At 31.4% G+C, this 18,105-nt stretch overlaps 1 protein-coding gene across 1 annotated transcript; it reads left to right on the plus strand.

Annotated features, from left to right (window-relative positions):
- Window positions 1-3,124: 3,124 nt before the first annotated feature.
- Window positions 3,125-9,635, plus strand: LOC127738470 (uncharacterized). Its single transcript, XM_052249734.1, has 8 exons — window positions 3,125-3,177; window positions 3,651-3,812; window positions 4,406-4,534; window positions 5,471-5,632; window positions 6,446-6,574; window positions 7,176-7,310; window positions 8,413-8,541; window positions 9,527-9,635. The coding sequence occupies exons 1-8, from the start codon at window positions 3,132-3,134 to the stop codon at window positions 9,592-9,594; spliced, it is 960 nt and encodes a 319-aa protein (XP_052105694.1). The 5' UTR covers window positions 3,125-3,131; the 3' UTR covers window positions 9,595-9,635.
- The last annotated feature ends 8,470 nt before the right edge of the window (window positions 9,636-18,105 follow it).

Genomic DNA, 18,105 nt, shown 5'->3' on the forward strand with positions numbered 1-18,105 from the left:
ACTCGACTGTACTGATTCGTACTCGACCAATCTGAATAGGTCTGAATTTAACTCGATATTACTCGACCCTAATCTTAACCATAATCGACTGTACTGATTTGTACTTGACACTTATCTTTGCCATTAAAAAAAAAGTCTGAGATATTACTTGACCAGTCTAAGACAGTCTTAACCCATTCACGACCTGTACTCGATCTTTACTCGACTAGTTCTCGACCTATTTTTTCAGTCTGAACCATACTCGACCAAAGGTCTGAATTACACTATACCAAATAACCTCTACTCTTTTAATTTTAAATTTTTATATAACAATCTTTTTAATTGACATGACAACAGCAACAATAAAGATCTATTCACAGATTATTCCATCCTTAGATGATTATCAGATTTATCAAAACGAGATAGTCAAATTCTCTAATTTTAAAGTCCGAATCTAGGTTAAAAAAGGTTTTCTTTTTACCTGAAAAACACATTTGTACTGAGGGTAATAAAACCTGATTAAGGTGCATCTTGTTTGCCATTTGTTTTTTTTTAACCAAACTTAATCAACCTAAATTTTTCAATAAAACTTAATAGGTTTCATGATAAAATACAATAGTTAGTTAAATAACTATCTTTTTAACTGATGTAACAACATCCAAAAAAATCATTGAAATTGTTTAACCTTATATCAGAAATAAATCTATTCTTATTATAATTTGGCATATTTATACATATATCTAAAAGGGATTAAAAATTAAAGAAATTATTTACAATTGTTCTTCTGATCAGGGGAAATTATAAAGTATTACCTACTGCTTGGGACACACTCATTAAAAATAGCACACCTGGTCAACATCCTGTAAAACTTAAAACACAAGGCATTTTGAAATCACAAAAAAGAAATGATACACGAGTTTAAAGAAAAATAGGATTTTCTTTTTTACCTGTAAAGCACACCTGTACTGAGATAATGAAATCTTATTTATGTGCCTCTTGTATGCCATGTCTTTAATTTTGTATTAACGGCCTCACAGCTTAAACCTACATAGAAAAAGTATCTTTGTCTTCCTCTTCATGTTTAGCCCTTGTTTTGTATAATCCTCGATTGAATCGATTAGTTTATAAAAGCTATATTTGTATTGCTGGATGTATGGATGCTCACGGTGGTTCGACTCTTTGGTTAACACTTGTTGCAAAGAGGTGTTGTTGACAATGTTCAGATCATCAGTAATAATGTGGCCAGCCGGATTTTTATATTAATGAGAAACTAGCACAGGTGAAATCAGAACGCTCAGACTTGAAGTCATCAATATTGAGATCCTGCAGCATGTGTTTGTATTTGAAAATTTTATTCGCAATATGTGTCGTATAGATAAAAGAGTAACCGACAGAACTTTTGATTGTATTGATGCATTAAAACCTTTTGGCGAAATAAATGTTTTAGAAAGGATCGTTTCTCTGTGTCATCCTTTCTAAAAACAGTCGTAAAGTTAATGACGGGCAATATCCAAGGTGATAACAGTAAGTTTGCTATGGTTGGAATATGGATTAGTAACAAGGGTTCCAAACAGAAATAGTACAGAGAAAGAAGATTCGAAAGGGGTAATACATAAAGCTGCGTCTAGATATGACAGCATGATTGAAGAGTATGTTCTGCATAATTACAACGACCATAACTGCCTTTACAACAAGCAGCAGATGTAAATATATTCATCACATCTAACGCTGCTGGAGAGCGAGAAGATATAATTTCAAAACAATCAATTTTGTCACTCAGACATTGGGTGTCGCAGTTCCCATGTTCTTTTGTTTACAACTTACTGGTACAAAATTGAGATTGTTTTTTCTGTTGTATTTGTTTTTTCGATGATCCAAACTTGCATAGAACGGATTTAATGATGAAACTGATTGAAATGCTACATAAAAATGTCATTTGCATTGCTGAGTATGTAAGATCGTTGATCAAACATTTTTTAGCCTCCTTTTCGATTCATCAAAATATACCAATCCGCATAGATTACATTTAAATCCGTAAACTTGGTACGTTGATGTACAATTCAAATCATTGTACATCTTGGTGGTTGTCGTTGGTTCATGTCTGTCATATTTGTTTTTCGTTAATTGTTTTGTTATACATTAAGCCGTTAGTTTTTTTAATTGAATTGTTTCATATTTTTCATGTCGGGGCCTTTTATAGCCGACTATATGGTATGGGTATTTCATATTGTTGAAGGCCGTACGGTTGCCTATGATTGCTTACATTCACTTTATTTGATCTTTGGTGGATAGTTGTCTCATTGGCAATCATACCTCATCTCCTTATTTTCATAAGCTTGTTTAGTTAAATTACAGTGAATTGAGCAGACTTTGATTTACATTTAGAAATACTTGTTGTTTGGAATCATTAAAGTTCTTGTTGCTGAATTTTCGACGACTGTGTGCGAAGATTATTATTAGTCTCATTAGAGTGATGACATATCCGAGTTGGTTGTCATGTCTGATAATAGTATAACATATGCTATTTCAGTTGGAATCTTGTCCTTCATGAATTCTATGTTTAACCTTTTTATATTTTGCAAAAACCGGGAGGTCATCTTTTCCTGCTCTTTAGGTGACACCCATAGTGCAAACATACAAACACTAGTACACCGACTACATTGAACTCTTTGACTAAACTAAAATGTCATACTATAGTCGTCATATCAAAGGTAGGCAAATAAGTGAAAACCCGCAAAAAATAAACAAAACGGTAAAAAGATTTATCAGGAATATCCAAAAAAGTAAATAAAGTGGTAAAATCTGTTTCTTTAATTATTTGAAGAAAAAATGTCGAGTGCAATGTTTCAAATGGATATGTTGGAAAATCCCATGACACAACGCAATGTCAATGGTCTATAGAAAATATCAAACTGGTAAAAACTGGTGTATACAGAATAAGACAACATAAAGTATCCAGCTTTCTAATGAAGTGGGAAACAAATCATGTTTTTTCCATAAAATCAAAGGATTAACTGTAGAGTAAATATTATATTATGTAAGAAAACAAAACAAACCTGTACAACATTAATTTTACATGGAATATGGCAACATATGGTTGTTTGCATTTAGTATATAAAGTGCACAAAAGTCAACAACACTTATCCTTAAAGATGAGTCGATTGATATGTATGCTTTTCCTAGTGGTTGCTACGGCAGGTAATATATTTGGTATACCATACTGATTGCTTAAAACTTTATTTGAGGTGATTTTCTCTGAAATATTGATTTCATTGCTTGTTTTAATTAAAAGTAAAGAATGGACCTTGAACTAAAAAGCTCACCTCACCACGGTAATATAGAAATCTAAATACAAATGTTCAGTTTTCTTATATTAAAATATTCCTCTTTACCATATTTTGAAATATTGATAGAATGATTTCATTTTAAATGAAGGTACAATGTATCATTTTAAAATTAAATATGATAAAAACCGTTTTGCAGAAGCCGTAATCCAGTGATCTATTTCAGTGTTTTCTGAGAATTTATTTCAATTATCAAACAAAACATGTTGATTTGTTCTATATTTTGTGAAATAAATGTTTACCTTTTCAAGAAGATGTTTTCACTAATATAACAGAACTAAAATTTGTTTTCATCAGAAAATTTGAACTGTTTGTCTTTAATAACAGCTTACGACTATAACAGTAATTCTAAGACAGTGATTGTGAAGCATTCAGCCCTTGGTGACGAGTACGGTATCGGGATCCCGTCCGTTGTAAGTTATTCGGATTTCTCCAATAAATTCCATGGATTCAAAATCAGTAACGGTAGATTTTCATTTGGAGGCATAGGTGAGTAAGTTTCAAAACTTGATAATTATTGATAAGTTACTAATAATATCTTAATGAATAGAATTAAATGTATTTATCAAGTAGTAGATTTCAATATTTACGTTGAAAAACATATAGTGCGTCAATAGATTAGGTGAATTACTGATTGTACTTTTTCCATTTTTAAATTCAATTATTTGAAGCTAAATGTAATGTCCACTAATATTGTTCTTCTACAACACTAGGACATCACCGTAATTTAACCGGGAATCCAATAACCTTTATTATTTAAGGTACATATTTTATGGACAAAAAGTTGTTTTATGTCCTTCCATCTTAAATTATCAAACTGTATAAATCATTTTTGAAGCTGAATGTCATGTCTTATAATAATGTTAACTTTAAACACCAGGCAATACAAGTAATATATTGCATCGTTATTCGATTGTGAACAAATAACCTTGAGAGAATATAACTTGCAGATAAATAGTTAAAATGTTTACTTTAATCTTGAATCAGCATACGGGACATAAAAAAATTTAAGAGGTGTTCTCCAAAATTCCTCAATTCACACTGCTGATTGTTATCAACAATATTATGAAATATATTTGTAGCATACAAACTGAAATGTGGACAACAAAGATTTTACGATGTATGGAGTAATTGCTGGTCTATTTATCATAGCAGAAGTGTCTGTTTTGATCGACTCAGGAAGCAAAGTCTCTTTGTAGTTTACCCCGGAGGTAATAAAATTTGTTATGTTCTTGATTTGAACTCGCCTTTAGTAAAACCTTACGAGAGAAAGCTTTCTGCCTTATTTCATTGGATATAATTTGACTGATATTATAATAATAAGCAGCTAAAGGCAAATAACAGGTTTGATTAGAGTCATTGCTTGCTATGGAAAACAAAAACAAAAACCCCAAAAACAGCTCGAATCCTTTTAAAATAATTTTTATTTGATTGTCAAATGAATGAGATAACATAAAAGATACATTAACAAAAATATGAAGGTAAATAGAAATAGGGGTTTATAAAAACTGACATTACCAAACGCTTGGTTATATCATCCAAACGAACGACTGGAAAATAACTGTCATTTTTCTGACGTACTACAGGTATTTTCCAACACAAAATGGTGATTTATTGACATACAAGTATTACAATGATGACTATGATGTCGCAGCAAGGATGTGAAATTGTCATTAATGATTACTTGTGACAATTTGTATGCACAGGAATCATTTAGAAAAGAATTATTGTGTTGATCTGTTTCAAAAAAGAGAGGAAGAAGATACCATATGGATATTCAAACTCATAAGTCGAAAACAAACTCACAATGCCATGACAAAAATTAAAAAACGATCAAAAGACAAACGACAGTATACAAAACTCAAAATAGAAAATTAAAGACTGATGAACACGAATCCCATCAAAAATCAGCGGAGATCTCATGTATTTCGGAGAGGTAATCATATACAGATCCATAGTGGTACTTCTGGGATTGGTCATGTCAGATTCAAAAATCTCAATATTAATGTAAAGCATTGTTTCTGGATCCAACTATAAAGACTGAAAAAACATAAAAAAAACGCATGTTAGTAGAAATTTGTACTTATAATGAGAGTAGAACAGGGCATTCACAAACATAAATGTAAACATTTATACTTAAATAAAAGGTAACGACATTGACGATGGTTATAAGGCAGTGGTAGTGAAGAATGCAGTCTATGGTGACGATGATGATATCGGGTATGGTTCTGCAGTAAGTTATTTGGATTATTTCAACAAATTCCATGGATTCAAGATCAGTGATAACAGATTTTCATACGGAGGAAAGGGTAAGTAAATTTAAAACTTGATGATTAGTGACAAGTTACAAACTATATCTTTATCAATAAAATAAAATTATCAATCAATAAATTCATCATAGATACTAAGATTAAAATGTTGTACGCTAGACGTGCATTTTGTCTACAAAATACTCATCAGCTAAGCTCGAAACAAAAAAGTTATAAAGGCCGAATAAAGTACGAAGTAGGAATAATAGATTTCTGTATTTAAGTTGAAAAACAAATGATAATAAATTAATATATGATGCCATATTGGATTGAGTGGATTGATAAGTGCACAATTTACATTTGTGCAAATACATTTGTGAAGCTAAGTGTCATGTCTTCCAATAAATGAGAAGCAAAAGATAACAAAGTGATATTAAAACTCATGAATAATTTTCACCTCAAACACTAGGAAATTACCGTAATTTATTCATTTCATCGTACTTCCCCTGTGAAAAAAACCAATAACCTTGTGAGATTATATCTTGCAGTTAATAGTTGAAATGTTATCTTTCATCATGAATCACTGTACCGTACATAACAATATATCAGGTGTTTTCGATATATGATTGTTCTAGAAATAGTCGTGCCCAAGAACCAATCCCAGCAAAACTTACTAATACCATTGTCTATAGGAGATTTTATCTCTTGTCCTTATATACTTTTCAAGTCTCGCTATGTATAATTTATATGCATTTATATGTTTTCCTCCAATTACAAGTGTATTCTATAATTGTTTTGTTAATGCACGATAAGGTGATCCATATATGTAGTATGTTTGATTTTTATTTATTATATCATGGTTTATATTTATAGCATACACACTGAAGTGTGGACTACAAAGATTTTACAATGTATGGGGTGGCTGCTGGTCTAGTTATCATAGCAGAAGTGTCTGTTTTGAACGACTTATGAATCAAAATCTCTTTGCAGTTTACCCCGGAGGTAATTAACTTTCCTCTGCTTTTCATTCAAATTCGTCATTTTTAGAACCTTACGAGAAATTGCTTATGATCTTGACGAGATTGCTTAAGAACCTTCCGAAAAATAGCTATATTAATATGAATATAACTTCACTCAATCGGTTTACTAACATTGATTAGAACGTTCTTAACCGGTCAAAACGTTCTTGTATAAGCCTAAAACAAAGAAAGTAAAAATACGTTAAATTCTGAAAACTACAAAGGTAAGTTATTGAAGATGAAAGACTTAACAACATATTTTGTGTTATCTTATTAAATATACGACAATGATAAGCAAATAAATAGAGCACAGACAAGGTTTATAATGAATGAGGTAACAAATATTGACATTTAAATATAACTATGATGTCTATGTCGTCAAAGGAAGGATGTGAAATTGTCTTATGTGACATTAAACGGTTATTTGTGACCATCTGTATGTTTAAAAAATATCGATATCGATTTATTTTTTAATCGCTTAAGTTTGACGAATTTAAAAAACACATGTGTCATTAGAAATCCATACATATAAAGAGAACAGAATTGGATATATATACAAATGTTAACTGTATACTTAATAACAGATTACGAATATGCCGGTGCAGTCTATGGTGACGATTACGATATCGGGGTAGGATCCGTTGTAAGTTATTTGGATTACTGCAACAGATTCCATGGATTCAAAATCAGTGATAACAGATTTTCATACGGTGGTACAGGTGAGCCAATTTACATTTGATGATCATCTTGTTAAGGAACAATATCATGCATATTGAATTTAGTGTATCCATCCATGTTATTGTTTTTATATTGAAATATAAGTTTAATTATGAAATATTAAAGGGTGAAGTAAACTGATAGATATAAGAAGATGTGGTATGAGTGCCAATGACAAGTCTCCATCCAAGTCACAATTTGTAAAATAAACCATTATAGGTCAAAGTACGGCCTCCAACACGTATATAGCTCAAACAACAAAAACAAATGTGAAAATGTATTGACATACTAAACACTTATCAAAGGTGGTATATATTAAAAATAGTGAGACTAGATATAGGGCCCCAAAAATGACTAGTGTAAAACTATTTAAACAGGAAAACCAACTGTCTAATCTATATAAAAAACGAGAAACGAGAAACACTTATAAACCACATCAACAAACGACAACCACTGAATATCAGGTTCCTGACTTAGGACAGGTGCAAACAAATGCAGCGGGTTTAAACGTTTTAATAGGCACCAACCTATCACCCTACCTGAAATAATAGTGTAACATCACAACATAGAAATACACACTATAGAATATCAATTGATTTAGTGTTTTAACGTCATGGACAGTCAAAGTGGATGTGTATTTATACATCCCAAAAAACCGTTTGAAAAGAATACAAATTTAGTTATGTTTTAATTTGCTGATGACAAAATCGATATTTGTGCCAATGTAAACTATAATTACAAAATTGGTAAGATAACCTTTACTAATAAGTTTGTTTAAAGGTTCGATGAGTTTACACGGATCACATATATTATACATTAAAACCAAAATTTAAAGCTAAATGTGAGGTTCAAGTTTCGCCTTTCAAGAAGTAGAGTAAAAGGTGTATACACAAATAACATTTCTGGAATTACAGGAAAATACCCGTTATTTTTCATTTTCATCGTAATCTGATAGAAATAAATCATTATGTAATGTATAAATTGTATCTTGCAGATAAGTAAATTTTATATTTAATTCGATTTTAAAGCAAAGTTCCTAATATATGCGTAACTTTACTGATAATTGTAATGAAAATATCATGCAATGTATTTACACATTTACAGCTTACACATTAAGATGTGGACTTCAACGATTTTACAACTTATGGGGTAATTGCTGGTCTACTTATCATAGCAGAAAGGTCTGTTTTGGTAGACTGAGGACGCAAAATCTCTTTGTTGCTTACCCCGGAGGTAATTAATTTTTGTGTTCTTGAAACTAAAATTTGCCATTTTTATAACCTAAAAAGAATTATTGGTACTTTCACTGAATCAACATCAATATAAAAAAGAGATGACAATAATAGTCCGTTGTTAAGACTTTATATGATAAGTCATTTCTTGTATGGTAAAACACGAAGATATCAAATCCAAACGTTAATTTTTTGTCAATTAAATGAGAATATCGTATTATATTAGTATTTAGTTACAAGAATGACAATAATGATGTTGCAAAGATAACAAGATGTGATTTGTAAGAACATTAAGTCATTTGTAATAAAGTTCTATGCTATCAAATCCTTAAATGAATGACATTATTTCAAAAGATCTGAAAATATACAATCTAAGTCTCCTAGTCTTGCTATATTATATTGTCAGTCCTGTACACCGGCATTCTTCATTCAAAACTAAAAGACAGATTGAAAGATTGTTGTATCATAAAAAAAGAATAACCAACAATCGATATATATATCTTGGTTTAGGAAAGGATAAATCATAATTTATAAAACAACCAGTCTAATTCAAGCAACGATTTCTCTGAATTTGTGCGACTCTTCTTGACAACTTGTTACTTTATTCACATCATACAAATTTCAATGTGAAGGTTCTAATGTGAATATATTCTATTTGTTGGGGGTCAAATAGATAAAACATTTTGGTATAAGAATGGCAATATCTGTGTCGACTCGAAATTGAAAGTTATCAAATTTTACAACAAATGGTCATTTGTAATAAATCAAATTGATTGTTTACAACACCCAAAGACAATCAGTTATAAATCATATAATATATCTTGTCTTTCTCTGACAAAAATCAAATTATTAAGAATTAATTTAGAAAGTAAGCGTATACTGGTGTTTATTATTTAATCGCACCAAATGTTAGGAGACATCCGTAACGGCAATAATGTAAGATACTTGCTTGAAAAAAATTAGCCATTGCTTTCTCTTAAAAACAGGTTATGACTACAATGACGGTTCTGTGACAGCGGTTGTGAAAAATGCAGTCTATAATGATCTTTACTAAGAAAAAACTACGATAATCAGGGTAATTTGATATTTATACTGTAAACCTTTTACGTGTAGATAAAGATTTTATTCCTTATCTTGTCCCATTTATTTTGTAGTTTTATAGGAATGTCTTTTCGAAGCAGTATTGCATTTCATCAGAATACAATTTTTACCGCAGGAATGATTTATTTCAATATTTACTATTGTTTTGTTTTCTTTTGAAAAACGAAAATGACATGATCAGTGTACACCGTATACAATGAACTAGAGATGCTAAGCACTTAATGAGAATGACATAACAATTTTACAAAAACTATTTTTATTCATGTTGAAATTGTTAATCAAAGTAGTTTCAATTCAATACATATTTTATGGTATAAGATTAAGATGACATATATTGAAATCAGCAATTCTCAAGTGAAACTGCTTGCTTCAATTAGTTGTTTTTCTGTTGGATTGATAAGAGGTATTCCTGAACAATATTTAAGCAGTTCTTGACAAAATCAAAACAGAATAAACTCCATCTAGTTTTGGTAACCCATGTTTGGTTTTTGTTGTAACTGTTTAAGACAAATATGTCAATTTATTATTTGTAGCATCTTAGTGTTTTTGTTTAATTTTACTATATGATGGATTCCCCCGATTTATATAGGAACTACTTAGGAAGAAAGAAAAGAAGTAAGCAGTATCCTTTAACTTTACTTTTTGCTATGAAGATGATGTTCTCTCAATAAATAATTCAAACTTTGTTGAATATGTTGAACACATCTATCCCATCGAACTTGAGATAAAGGATACAACAGATACAGTTAAGTCTGCCTCATATTTTGACTTACATCTAGAAATTGACAATGAGGGTCGGTTGAAAACAAAACTGTACGACAAAAAAGATGATTTCATCTTCCCAATCGTGAACTTCCATTTCTATGTAGCAACGTGCCAGCAGCGCCTGCATACGGAGTATATACAGTCCTTGGGTGGTGTAAACTTCCCACTAACACCATACACCATTAAATCATTCACCATACACCATTACACCATACACCCTGTGCCATTACACCATACACGTTACACCTTTGCACCATACACCTTACACATTTACATCATAATGCAATTTAATTTTAAAGAAAGCGTGCGACTACAAAATTATTTATTTATTTTAAAAATCGAATTTTGATTACAATATTGTAAATTAATGTATAAAATTAAAAATATGCAATAAAAATCAGTTCTTATCAATATCTTTCATAGTTTTAAATGCCGTACACCATTTATTCAAACCATTCCCGATCGCACGTTATCCCATTACACCATTCCCCTTACACCATACACCATAGCACCATATGTCATACACCATTACACCATACACGTTTTTTTGGGAAGTTAACACCATCCACGGGCTGTATCTCCCAGTTGATACGATATTCCAGGGCTTGTATTTCCTATCATAATTTCTTTGATAGAGGGTTGCTGCTCACAAGAAAGCTATTAAACCAAGAGTTCCAAGTGGTGAAGTTGAAGTCATCCCTTCGTAAGTTTTACGGACGCCATCACAAGTTGGTTGACCGTTACGGAATATCTGTTTTACAGATGATGGCGGATATGTTCATAATGTACAATCCCGTCCACTTTTTTCGATTGTGACCTTCCGAATTAGACTTATTACCGGGTTTGTACTAACATGAGCAACACGACGGGTGCCACATGTGCAGCAGGATCTGCTTACCCTTCCGCAGCACCTGAGATCACCCCCAGTTTTTGGTGGGGTTCGTGTTGCTCAGTCTTTAGTTTGTTTTCTATGTTGTGTTTTATGTACTATTGTTTGTCTGTTTGTCTGTATGTCTGTTGGTCTTTTTCTTTTTTAGCCATGGCGTTGTCAGCTTTATTTCGACTTATGAGTTTGAATGTCCCTCTGGTATCTTTCGCCCGTCTTTTACATCGGTAAATTATTGTTGTTTCTAATATACCTAATATATATCACCGGGTCGATTCCAATGCTGTTGGATATTCCGTCAACATGGGTATATACAATCCAGATCGACGTGAAATATCTTCGATATGTTCCTTTTCTGTAAAATTACTTTTAATATTACGTTAAAACCATTCCTAAGACTACAGTTATTCTATGAAGGCAACATGTTAATGCATTCAGAATATTGTGAACTTCCACAAGCGTAACGTATTAACTGAGATATACCTTAATCATTAAAGTTATTAGCTTTTCAATACAGGTCAGGTTTATAATCGATTTGGTTTTGATTTAAGTGCCACTAATGAGTATAAAGAAGACAAAATGCGAGTCTGGCGACCTAAGTTATATGCTGGAATCTTGTATGAGTTTTTAGTATTAGTAAAGTGCATTCTCAGCTATAGTAGTTATAGTAACTAGTAATATTGTAAGCGTACTTGATGAAGGGTTTTATGATAAACTTCTTCCAGCACTCTCAATTTCTAATATTAAGAATGTAAGCATACACAATTTAAGCAAGAAAAACATGTGCACAAAAAATTACAAAAGAATAACAGTAAACTAATATTTTTCATATTTTTTTGTAGGTTGCGGAGTACCAAGTAACCTTAAATGACAATAAAAGTATCTAAATCTTGAGGGGTTTTGTTGTAATATTTCTACTGTCAAATACACAGATTTATCATCTCCGCCGTATGTCTTGATAAGATGCAATTAAGACTAAAACAATATACTGAGAACAAAACTCTACGTCAAATTGGATGATTTTAGCTTCCCAAATGTGATTTTTCCGGTTTTATTTAGCAAAATGACAGCAAAGCATACATATGGGGTATATGAATTCCAATTGTTACGGCCAGAAATCACCTTTAAATTGTACATTGTAGCCAACAAAAGACAAAAATCAATAATAAATTTAACAAGATTTATTATACAATTTTACAAGAAATATTTTACAAGTATAAATGTCATCTTAACTGTTAAAATATGTGAATGTCCGCTCCTATAGTCTTGTTTTATTTGGAATTCTTTTCTAACTGTAACGGAATACAACGGAATATGTTGTTAACGTGAATAAATGTGTCAATCCAACAACTCCAGAGATCTTCTTGTAATAATTCTATATTTCTGAATCTTAGTACAATTCATCGTCTATATATATAGTTACAACGGAAACTTCTAGAACACTGTAGAAGTGTCAATTACGCATCGTAGTTAATGATTATTCTGGATTTATTACGTAAGTCAAGTAGAAATGTCTAATCATTCCATCAGTAACTATGATTTTCAGGAACAATATATACAAAAAGGTATAAATATTCTGTGTTATCAATAAGATCTAGATAAAACATCTGCTATTACATTATCTTTACCTTTAATGTGTTTTATAATAACATCATATTCCTTTAACAATAAACTCCACCTAGTCAACCTCTGGTTCTTGTTTCTCATTTTTTGTATAAAGATGAGTAGATTGTGATCAGTATAAACAAGAAAATATGTATAATGGGATTTTTAAAACGTACATCAAAATGCTGAAGTGCAGGCAACAGTGCCAAACACTCGTTTTCAAAAGTTGAATAATTTTTCTGATTTTTATCTAATTTCTTAATATGAAATGGGTTTCTCAACATTATCATCTATCTCTTGATATCAAACGGCTCCTACTCCTACATCACTTGCGTCAACGGCAAGTTTGAATTGTTTTTCAAAGTCTAGAGCGTTCAGAACCGACTGTTAAATCAAAAGAGATTTGCTATTCTTAAAAGCGTTTAGACATTTATCACTCCAGATCAATTTAGAATATTTCTGTAAAAGAGTCCATGGTTGAACAACAGTCAAATCAATCAATATAACCATAACAACAGTCTAAATCTTTTATAACATTATTGATCATTCTTTGAAATGTAGCTTGAGCACTTTTCATACCAAACGGCATGACAGTACACTGAAATAAGCCGTCTGAATTGACAAAAGTTGATATTAGACGAGCTCTTGGTGTCAAGGGCACCTACCAGTAACCTTTCAATTGCTAACAAATTTTGCATGCCCAATGTTATCAATGCAGTCGTCTATCCTGGGAATCGGATAGGAATCAGATTTTGAAACTGAATTAACTTTTCTGAAATCAGTACGAAACGAATGGTTTTATCTGGTTTATGCACAAGAAGACAAGGAGAGCTCCATTCACTGTTACTCGGCTCAATTATATCATTGTCAAGCATATATCTAATTTCTTGTCTCATAAATTCAAGTTTTAGTGGATTGAGTCGGTAAGGATGTTGCTTAATTGGAGAAGCATCACCTACATCGGCATCATAACAAGCAGCAGTGATTTTGTTTTGCACATCTGGAAAAAGATTTTAAAAAGACAATACCAAAGTTTTCACTTTTTCTTTGCGATCTAAAGTCAGACGTGCAAGTTTAGAGTCTAAATTTGACAAATTTTCTTAATATTTTCAATTTAATTGTTTGTTCCAAAATCATAGAATCAAAAGTTGGTTCATTTGTATCTTGCTTGTCATGATCGTTCTGCAATTTAACCATGGCTAAAGTGGCAACTAGTTTACTCTCACCTTCATTAGTACGTTCAAGATATGGTTTTAACATATTAATATGACACACTCTATTTTGTTTACGCCTACCTGGAGCATTTACAATATTATTCAAATCATTAAATCAATGATTTTACTCTCTATGGCATAAGGACCACAGTATTTAGCCTGTAAGGGATAGTCAGGGACTGGCAAAAATACAAGTACTTTATCTCTGGCTCGAAAACTCCGTCCCTGGCATCTTTATCATACCATATTTTCATCTTATTCTGTACATATTTTTTAAATTTTCTGTGCAATGTGACAAGCAGTATACATCTTTTTTTTTAAATCTAGATACATAGTTTAGAAGATTCAAGTCATACTGTTCGGTAAGCCATTGTTCTTAACCAATTTTCGAAGGTCTCCTTACAGTATGACCAGACACCAACTCGAATGGGTTAATACCAAGAGAACAGCCTCTCGAACCGCAAAAAGTAGAAAGTGAACACCATCATCCCAGTACCTGTCAAATTGAAGACAAAAAGCCCTTATCATGTTCTTAAATGTTTGATGAAAAAACTCAAAGTAACCTTGAGATTCTGAATGATAAGCACTTGACGTATACTAAGCAATTCTTAACTGGTAAACGACCTGCTGAAATAAACCTTATATAAAATTTGAACCCTCGTCGGACCGTACAGACTTATGAAGTCCTACTAACGTGAAAAATTTGAGATTTAACAATAGCTGGTGTCTAAATATTCCTTAACGGAATAGCCTCTGGAAAGCGAGTGGATGTACACATGATCGTCAATAAATACGCATTTCCAGTCTTGGTCTTCTTTAAAGGTCAAACGCAATCAATTAGTACTCGACTGAAAGATTCTTCAAAGGCATGAATTAGTAGAAGTGCACGTGATTGTGTGACATCATCTGTAAGTCTGGGCTAGTAGAAATGTTTAAAGATCTTAAGGCAAGTCTTCCTTTCTCTGGAGTCTAAAACAATCAACCATCACATGACCATTTTTCTAAAAAAATTCAGTGACTTCCTTTCAAAAGGATCAGATTTTTCAGAGATAGTACAACTTCTTCAGGTATTTTGTTTGGGTTGATCAGCTATAAATTTTGGTTTTCAAATTTATTGGCTCCAGCATCATACTTATTGTCGCATTCCCATCCGTTGCAGTAAAATCGGTACCATTAAAATGTCATTCTCATTAAACCTTCCTATGAAAAAAGTAAAATAACAAAAATACCGAACTTCAAGGAAAATTCAAACCGGGAAGTCCCTTTTCAAATGGCAAAGTCAAAAGCTCAAACACATTAAACGAATGGAAAACAACTGTCATATTCCTGACTTGGTACGGACATTTCCTTATGTAGAAAATGGTGGATTAAACCTTGTTTTATAGCTAGCTAAACCTCTCACTTGTATGACAGTCCCATAAAATACCAATATATTGCACTGCAAACCAGTAAAAGTTTGAAATGGCCTATATCTGTACTCGACTGTACTGATTCGTACTCGACCAATCTGAATAGGTCTGTATTTAACTCGATATTACTCGACCCTAATCTTAACCATAATCGAGTGTACTGATTTGTACTTGACACTTATCTTTGCCATTAAAAAAAAAATCTGAGATATTACTTGACCAGTCTGAGACAGTCTTAACCCATTCTCGACCTGTACTCGACCTTTACTCGACTAGTTCTCGACCTATTTTTTTCAGCCTAAACCATACTCGACCAAAGGTCTGAATTACACTATACCAAATAACCTCTACTCTTTTAATTTTGAATTTTTATATAACAATCTTTTTAATTGACATGACAACAGCAACAATAAAGATCTATTCACAAACTTTTCCATCCTTACATAGTTATCAGATTTATCAAAACGAGATAGTCAAATTCTCTAATTTTAAAGTCCGAATCTTGGTTAAAAAAAAAAGGTTTTCTTTTTACCTGAAAAACACATTTGTACTGAGGGTAATAAAACCTGATTAGGGTGCATCTTGTTTGCCATTTGTTTTTTTTTTAACCAAACTTAATTAACCTAAATTCTTCAATAAAACTAAATAGCTTTCATGATAAAATACAATAGTTAGTTATATAACTATCTTTTTAACTGATGTAACAACATCCAAAAAATCATTTAAATTGTTTAACCTTATATCAGAAACAAATCTTTTCTAATTATAATTTGGCATATTTATACATATAACTAAAAGGGATAAAAAAATTATTTACAATTGTTCTTCTGATCAGGGGAAATTATAAAGTATTACCTACTGCTTGGAACACACTCATTAAAAATAGCACAACTGGTCAACATACTGTAAAACTTAAATCACAAGGCATTTTAAAATCACTAAACAAAAATGAAACACGAGTTTAAAGAAAAATAGGATTTTCTTTTTACCTGTAAAACACACGTGTACTGAGATAATGAAATCTTATTAAGGTGCCTCTTGTATGCCATGTCTTTAATTTTGACAAAACTTAATTAACCAACCTAAATTTTTACTGCAACTTAGAAACACACTTTCTTTTTTCAAAGGCTATCAAGGATTGCTATGAAAGATCTATAATATTAAATTCTTGGTGTTACAAAAAAAAGATGTCAGTTTTAAAATTTAAATCATTCTAAAAGTTTTGAATACCATCTAAAATTTTTGAAAAATGGTCAAAAGTTGTAGTAATTTTGATGTACATAATGCAATGTGAACATCAGGTAAGCGGACAGAAAGTAACAGGACAAAAAGTCATAAGACAGAAAGTCACAAATTTCATAGGACAAAAAGTCACAAACATTTTGTTTATAATTGTTCGGGTGTATTAAAAAAAATATTGAAATGATTTTTTTTATTACGTTTATTAATGTTACTGTTTTGAAAATTATTCATAAACCTTGATAAGTGAAGATTTTAATCATGCAAGGGATATATTTCTCGGCACCACGAAGCCATTTAAGTACCAAGACACTTTGAATTTTTTTTACTTAACAATTAAAGCCACTTTGGCAATTTTTTTTGTTTAACAAATACTTGATCATTATTGATTTTTTAAGAATAAATTCTGTCTACAAAATTGCTATATATAATAGTTCAAGAAAAATACAATATTTTTTTATAAACATAAGTGTTGTCTTATTTAAAGAAAAATAATTTAAAAACCGAATTGTGACTTTTTGTCCGGTGACTTTTTGTCCACGACTTTTTGTCCTGTGACTTTCTGTCCTACATTCGAACATTATCATGTATATAAAACTTCATTTAACTGAAAACTTAATTTATTACATGACATTTTTCAATCCGACCAGAAATCATTTCCTTTGATCATCTTGTTTTTATTTTTATCTAAGAGGTAATATGCATTGTAAATATATATATATATAAGTGTTGATGAATATGGTGTTAATTGTGAAATTTTGGCTTTAATGCTATATTTAATACATTCTGGATTTCAAATTGTTGATCAAATTTCTAGCAAGAGGAAGTAACTGTTATTAAAATAGTTCCTAAATTGATGAAATACAATAGATAGATACAGACATAGGTCTAGATTAGTTAAGACTTAGTCGAGTATGGTTCAGACTAGGTCGAGTATGGTTCAAACTAGGTCGAGCATGGTTCAGACTTGGTCGAGAATGGTTAAGACTTGATCGAGTATGGTTCAGACACTTATAAAATGGTTAATTATTTGTCGAGTAAAGGTCGAGTAGAAGTTCAGACTTTTAAATAACGGCAACAGTAGTATACCGCTGTTCAAAAGTCATAAATCGATTGGGAGAAAACAAATCCGGGTTACAAACTAAAATCGAGGGAAACACATCAACTATAAGAGGAAACAACGAAATAACAGAACACAGAAGTGCAACAAAAAACAAACGACAAGTTTAAGTATGGTTCAGACTACAATTTAGTGATATCAAGTAAATTTCAGACCAATTCAGACTGGTCAAGTACAAATCAGTACAGTCGAGTAAATTTATGGGCCATTTTAGACTTTTACTGTT

This window comes from Mytilus californianus, unplaced genomic scaffold (genome assembly GCF_021869535.1).
Source record: "Mytilus californianus isolate M0D057914Y unplaced genomic scaffold, xbMytCali1.0.p SCAF_4, whole genome shotgun sequence".
NCBI classification, from domain to species: domain Eukaryota; kingdom Metazoa; phylum Mollusca; class Bivalvia; order Mytilida; family Mytilidae; genus Mytilus; species Mytilus californianus.

Bases quoted from the DNA above. Each gene is read 5' to 3' on its own strand.
- LOC127738470 (XM_052249734.1), top strand. From the start codon at position 3,132: ATGAGTCGATTGATATGTATGCTTTTCCTAGTGGTTGCTACGGCAG. The intron at 6,575-7,175 runs GTAATTAACTTT...ACTTAATAACAG, and splicing joins CTTTGCAGTTTACCCCGGAG to ATTACGAATATGCCGGTGCA. The intron at 7,311-8,412 runs GTGAGCCAATTT...ACACATTTACAG, and splicing joins ATTTTCATACGGTGGTACAG to CTTACACATTAAGATGTGGA.